Below are 7,618 nucleotides of genomic sequence, written 5' to 3'. Positions count from 1 at the left end.
AATGAGATTTCCGACTAGGTAAGAAAAGCTACTGTCATCAACAGTATAAGCTACTCTCACCAACCACAAAAGATACTCTTACCAACAACAAAAGCTACTCCAGTGAGAGTTTCGATGAGGTAAGAAAATCTACTGTCATCAACACTAAAAGATACTCTCATCAACAACAAAAGATACTCTCACCAACAACAAAAGCTACGCTCACCAACAACAAAAACTACTATCACCAACATCAGAAAGCTGCTCTCACAAATAACAAATTCTACTCTCACCAACACACCAACTACTCAAACTACTCTTACCAACACTAAAAGCTACTTTTACGTACCAACAACAAAAACTACGATCCCTACCAACAAAAGCTACTCTAATCAACAACAAAAGTTACTCTCAATAAGGTCAAAAGGTACTCAAACAAACAACAAAATCTACTACCAAGTAACACAAAAGCTAATCCCTTAAATTAAGACTAATAACTCTACTCATAATGACTAAGAAATATGTTCCCAACCATACAGAAGCTACTATGAAACATCAAACAAATATAAATTGAAAATGTCCACTACTTGAATCAAATTACTCTGATTTCAACTTCAAACAAACACAACTCAAGAACTTGATAAAGTAATCATCACATTCATCCATCTATACCAGAACAAAATGACAATCCTTCTTAACAGAAACTTCAGCAATTCTCATTATGTCCTACAATTAGAAAATCACAATGGATCTACAACATTACATAGGCAACAAGCGATAATCATTTGATCAAATAGAGATCAAACTGATACAATTTCAATCACAGCATGACTAATCTGATGATTTGTTAATACGAAATCAAGGATAACAGTGCTAGAATTCACCGAATCAAGTTACAGAGTGGAGACCGGAGGTTCCAGGCTTCTGGTCGTCAAAGGTCATCGTCCGGATGCACGACCTCAGCTCGTTGAAGCTTCTCGACTGCGGCTGTGCTACGCTTTGGACTCCCTGGCATTCGACCGCGTGCAACCACGAGTACAACAGACCTCGTTCTCGTTGTTAGTCGGAACAACGGATCTCCCGACCTCAATTCGATCTCAATTTACTACACCCGTGATCCAAGATCTGAAGGTTAACCCGCTTGTGGTGAACCAGATGTTTTGGGTTAGGCTCGAACTGCTTTCCATAGACGATCAGGTGTTTTTTCGGCGAGCTTGTGAGGTCTGAGGTCTGAGGTCTGCAACGAGGTGAGAGAGAGGCAACAACATCGTATGGGTTTGTGAATGGGTCTGCAATGAGAGAGAGAGAGAGAGAGAGAGAGAAAATGTGTGGAGCAGAATGGGTGGAAGAGCAAATTGGTCAAGTGGGGAAAAAATTGGAGCACTAGGTGGCCTTATGAAGATAAAAAATATAAGGTGGCCTTATGATTAATTAAAATTTCAAAAGATCACTTGTGTGTAATTTTTTAAAATAACGTAACATAGCTTTACCCCATAGAGTAACATATTCATAAACTGAGATTTTATTGCCATAACAATCACATTCAGAAAATAAACTGAGATTTTATTGCCATAACAATCACATTCAGAAAATAAAGTGCAGATTGACATGTCAAAATGACACAGGTCGACGATCAATCAATCACGATCCATTGTCAAAATGGAGTGCATATCGACATGTCATGACAACAACAACCCAGACTTATGTACACTGATTAAATTCTGAGGGATTATTCTGGACATATATAAAATATTCCCCGATCAATCGATCATCTACTCAAGTAGACTTTTTATTCAAATAATTTCAACCGTTGATCGATCACATTGACCACCTTTATTGCATCACATATAGAAAACGAAGTGCGGATCGACATGTTAAATTGACACTGATCAATCGACCAATCGACATGCATGCATTATTTTTGTAATGTGTGCAATGCGGATGTCCATTATAGTTAACATTGCATTTTGCGACTGATAAGGTTATGTGGAAGAAACTAATTTCTAGCTGATATATATACATTATACTAATTAGCTGCGAGTATATCTACTCGATTATGAGAGCCAGTCCAATTCAGAGTCGAGGATAGGAGCCATGGATGATTGGAAATCTGGGCCATGCAGCTTATGATGATTATCGTCTCCACAACTGGAACTAATAGCAGCTTTAACACCATCTCCTCCATTAGCAGTACTAGTACTACTGTAGAGCTGAGAAAAATCGACGTTGAGAAACTCCGACAGAAAGCTCTCGTCCATCTTAAAATCTACCATAAACCCGCAAGAATTACTGTTTTCATCATCAATCTCCAAATTAAGGAATGGGGGCAAATCATCAGCTGGTTGGTGATCAGTACCAGTCCCCATCATCCCCAGCGGTGGATCATCATTATTGTTGACCTGGTCATAATAGTCATGATTCAAGAAAGGTGCAGCAACTTGTTGAACAGTAGGATTAGTCTCTTCATCCATTTGTGACAGGTGGGGAATGAACACTTTGGTGCACCTTGATGCCTTGGTACGGACGACGTTTGTGTTCTTTTGCTGGGTTTGATGATTTGGTGGTTTGCGGTGAGTAATATTGGCTTCAGAATTAGTGGATGAGTGATCTTGAACTTTCTTCCCAATATTTGTGTTCCAGTAATTCTTGATTTCATTGTCTGTTCGGCCAGGAAGCCTTCCCGCTATCAAAGACCATCTGCACCAGTTAAGAATACAGTTTATAATAAAATCATAGATATGAGATGCTCTTAACCTCGATCTAGTGTTTGAAAAATAAAAAAAATAAAAATTCCTCTTGGTAAGAAAAGAAAATTTTATGTGAACTGTTCATCACGTATACTATAATGTCAATGACAAAAGAGTTCACAAAATTACGACGTATAATGTGTTAGACTGTTCTGTTACTCATCACTATTAATTAAGTTATTTGAACAAGAAACTTATAAACATAATTTTCTCCTTTCACGGTTATAAATTCATCAAAGTTACAACTATTGTTGCTCTCAGTTTGTTGTTTTGCACCTTTCCTGAGAGATTATTCAGAGCACCGCTGTGCACTTGCACCAACATAAATGAATGGTTAGATTGCATTAAATACACTTTTTGTTTATTAAAAATAAAGTTAATAATAAATATCAAGGGTTGAGATTATTTTATAAGGATTGGGTCACTTGCACCGTCGGTGCATAGAATAATTTCCAAGGATTTAGAATTTATTATTTTTTAGCACAAAAAAAAAAAGAATATAGAAGGACACTTATTAAATGATGTATAGATAATTATTTTTGTTTATTAATACAAGGTCAAAAGATAAAAGTAAACTAACCTGTTTCCCAAGAGCTTATGAAGCCGGATAATGAGCTCTTCTTCATCCCGAGTGATGTTTCCTCTCTTGATATCAGGTCTTAGATAGTTCAACCATCGTAATCTGCAACTCTTTCCACATCTCTTAAGCCCTGCAAAACCCACAGACAGCGAACTCAGAATCTTCGGTGTAGGGGTAAAGGCTCGTTTTCTTCTGATTTTTGTATATTTAGATGGAAGAAAAGAGTTTTGCCACAATCGTATATGCTTGCTCACCTGCTCTTTTGGGAAGGTTTCTCCATTTGCCTTCACCATGAGTTGTTATATACTCTCTAAGAATTCTGTCCTCCATAGCTGTCCATGCTCCTCTATTTAACCCCTCTTTTGCACAACAAGGACTCCTCCCCATCTATCTAGCTATGATGGACAGAGGAACTCCAAAACTCCAGAATTCTCTCTCTCTCTCTCTCTCTCTCTCTCTCTCCCTCTCTCTCTCTCTGCAGTTTGGTTTTCTGGGCAGATAGGGAGAATGGGAGACTATATATATATTGCCAGGCCTAGAAAAGGAAGGCCTTGAATAAATCATTGAGGGGTCTACTGATTCCCTATCATTACTTTTATTCTCAAAGAAAAATAAGCAAAAGAATTGCCACTGAGGTAGTTTAGGTTTGCATGTGAATTGTGCCTAACACTTTCAGTTAATTCCAGTAATCATGTAATAGTTATTATATAATATCATGGTTCATTGCTTGGACATTGATTAATTAACTATATGTGCTTGCCTAATTCACCAAAAAATAATTAATTATTTGAACTTGCTTACAATCGATCTCCATCGACATTTCATTTTCCTATACCAGAAAAGGCTAAAAATAAAATAATTATAGCAAATATTTGCTTGTTAACGATTGAATAAATCAATTCACCACCTGCCTTTGAAAAAAGGGAAAATGTAGTATTGTGTCTCATTCGGAGCTGGCTGCTTAATTTGCTTCCTCATTAATCCTAACTAGCTAACTTTCTCACACAGGTCTTGAAAGTTAGTTGAACAAAAAGAAACAAAAGTCTCAATTAATTAAAACTCTGGTAGTCAAATCTTCCCAAGTGTACGGAACAATATATGGTATAGGCGTATAGCTGCTAGCTGCACTACTTCAGAGGTGCTGTCTGTGTCGATGAACTGGGAAGCACATTGATCAATTGGTAGTTTACAATCATAAATGAGGAAATCTTCAGCCCTTTCATTGTATAAAGGATCTCACGCACATATGTAGTCCCGTGGTGGAAAGTGATTGTTGAACTTATTTCAGATGTATGTTAAGTTGTTAAAGTGTTATTTTACATATATGTGTGTGTGCGTGCGCGCGCGCGCGTGTGGTAGTGAAACCGGCGTTTGGATAGATTAACACCAATATAACCTAAAAACAACATCGGACATCCAAAATTACATTAAACTTTAAATCAAGGTAGAAAGAGGTGATCGATGATCAGTGGTAGTGCTGATGACCAAGGTTTTAAATATCGGTATTTTCATATCTATCGGTACTTTGAAAAAGGGAGATATCGGATATATCGGGGATATATCGGGGATACAGTGTACGAAAATATCGTTTTTGAAAAAAGTCAATTTATTAGAAATTTAGAACTACATATAAATACATATGAATGTAAACTTCATCTACATCCAAAAAGAGACTCTAGGCGGTTGAAAAGGCGCTCGCTGGTCTACAAAAATGCAATAATCAGACCAAGACATATGACCCATATAGTGCGAATTGTAGTGATGAACATGATAGTTATAGATCTCTTTAGAGCTGCCGACTGTTTCCCCTATAAGGGGATAATAAGGATGAACCCAACTAGATGACTGATCATATACTTCTCCATATTGATTATATCCATAAGCATCATAACCAAATTGATTGTTGCCTTCATGAGATTCATTTGAGATCCCACTGCGCTCTGTGCCTAAACTGATAGAGTCAAAACTTAAGGCAATTGAAGAAACATCAGATAGGGTACTTTGATCATCAGTTGCACCTCTAGTCCTCCTCCCATATCGGGTCTTCTCTTTAGCACCATGACCAGCTGTTCTCACTCCGTGGTCTTCATCTTGGGTGGCATGATCAAAATTACCTTCACAGGTAAATTGGAATCCTTCATCCACAGAAGATTGTCCATATTCATATCTTTCACCTCCACCACCTGTTCCGCTTCCACCCTCTCCACCATCATCAGAACTATCTGGAGTTGCTGTACCACTCCACACATCATTACTATCTGAATTATCTTCTAGGTTTTTAACAACTTCTTCAGATAAGACTCTGTCTACGTTGATTCCAGCATTAGTTGCAGTTCTACAACTTGTGGAAGAGGTCTTCCAGCTTCATCATCGAGGTGTGCAGGCATAATCCAATCATGAAGTGGATCAATGCCATTATCAAGCGGCTCGCTTGCAACATGAAGTAGATATATATAGTTGTTTTCATTGACCACATTATTCTTTGCTTGTTTATCTCGCAGCCGCAGCTTCATGTTGTAGTAGCAGTATACAAGCTTTTCCAACTTCTGATATGCCAAACGGTTCCTTTGCTTGGTATGAATAATAGCAAATGTACTCCAATTTCTCTCACACGCAGAAGAAGAAGCCGTTTGTCCCAAAATACGCATTGCAATTTTCTGCATGTTTGGTGCAGAATACCCAAATTGTGTCCACCAATCAGCTGTAAAGCTACTACAATGAGTTACTACTATAATAGATCAACATTTTCTATTAAAGAAATTATATGTGTGTGTTTTAATGTATACATATACGGATATACCACAAACCTGTATTTTTGGGTTCTCTTGTTTTTCTTGCTATGGTTGACCCAAATGATTCCTTTGCATCTTTAAAGCATACAATCTACATTAACCATTTGAAAAGAGAAGAAAAGGGAAGAAAAGGTGGGGAAGGCCGGAGGGGACGACAGAAAAGAGGAGAAAATGGGAGAAAAATAGAGAATTGTCGGTTGCAGTTTGTTATATACTTATATATATTATATATGTTTGATTTTTTTTTAGAAGTACTATAACGTAGTCTATATATATAATCATTATTTTTTATTTTTATAACGTAGAGAATTACTGAGTTTTTTTTTTTACCTCAAATTTTACAGATATTTCTTCACTTTATCGGGATATATCGCAAATATCTAATATATCGGGGATATTTGACGATGTCGGAGAAATTTCGTAGAAACGGTGACAGATAAGATATTTACCCCCATAAATATATCGGTCCGTCGAAAAAAAGAGATATCGGGGGATATATCGGATATATCGCAGAGATTTTGAACCTTGGTGATGACGATTATGACGTTGACATAGATAGGGAGATCGATAGTGACGGCCTACAAGTGGAAGAGTGAAGAGTGAAGATTCCATCACCGAGCGAGCTGGGTAGCAATTTTACACCTTGTATGGGTGACTAGAGGTGTGATTTAGAGGTTACGTCTATTATCGAGTAAAATCCGAAAATATTTCAAAAATGAAACATATACATATTCTAATTCCGGATGAAATACCAAAATCTCATTTTGATTGAGATGTAATTTTGAAATTTTCTTCAAAATCAGGTGTCCAAGAGTACTTTTTGAAATTCGGATGCTTAAGCAAATATAGAAGCATTCCAAATATCCTAGATCCAACTTTTTGTACCACGGATCCACTGATCCTCAAATAACTTTCCTAGTAGCTAAGCCGCTATTGTAATGAAAAGGGTAGGTATCCATAATGGCTCGATCCACCGTACCTCTTCCAATGTGTATCACTTTGCTGTTCACTCTTAATTATTATAGTTTGCTTCTTCACTCTTATTCTAGCTTCCAGTTATTAATCCTTTATGTAGATTGCCTAGCTTATAATTCCCAATCTACTATCCAAAATCTAAATCTATATACATAACACATGATGAAAATTTATAATATACATATATATATATATATGTAATATGATTCAAACTTTTAGGTAGGAGATGATGGATGATGCCAATATTATATTATAGAGCATAATTAACGCAGTACTTGCGATTAGTTCTAGAGAATCGCAATTACTCAACCCACAGGGTAGTTTTAATAATTAAGGTGGATACTAATTAATTAAGCAAAAGAATATTGTGTGGACCTTGGTCCACCTGCCCCAAGGCAAAAGAATCAGCATTTTTTGCATCCAAATGCCCCATTTTGCCCCTCATTTTGCCAATGGTCTACCTGTAGACAGGGGCGGCCCTAAGGGTGTGCAGGTAGTGCCGCTGCACAAGGCCTCCGAAAATTGGAGGCCTCCGACTTTGAGTT

General features: G+C 37.2%; 1 protein-coding gene across 1 annotated transcript; it reads right to left on the bottom strand.

Moving 5' to 3' along the window:
* Positions 1 to 1,829: 1,829 nt before the first annotated feature.
* Positions 1,830 to 3,805, bottom strand: LOC112189312 (transcription factor MYB1). Its single transcript, XM_024328615.2, has 3 exons — positions 3,561 to 3,805; positions 3,307 to 3,436; positions 1,830 to 2,676 (listed from the first exon to the last, which is right to left on the bottom strand). Exons 1-3 carry the CDS (start codon positions 3,691 to 3,693, stop codon positions 2,034 to 2,036), a joined length of 906 nt encoding a protein of 301 aa, XP_024184383.1. The 5' UTR covers positions 3,694 to 3,805; the 3' UTR covers positions 1,830 to 2,033.
* Between the last annotated feature and the right edge of the window lie 3,813 nt (positions 3,806 to 7,618).

Source organism: Rosa chinensis, chromosome 2 (assembly GCF_002994745.2).
Source record: "Rosa chinensis cultivar Old Blush chromosome 2, RchiOBHm-V2, whole genome shotgun sequence".
NCBI lineage: Eukaryota > Viridiplantae > Streptophyta > Magnoliopsida > Rosales > Rosaceae > Rosa > Rosa chinensis.
This window is presented reverse-complemented; position numbering and strand designations above follow the sequence as displayed.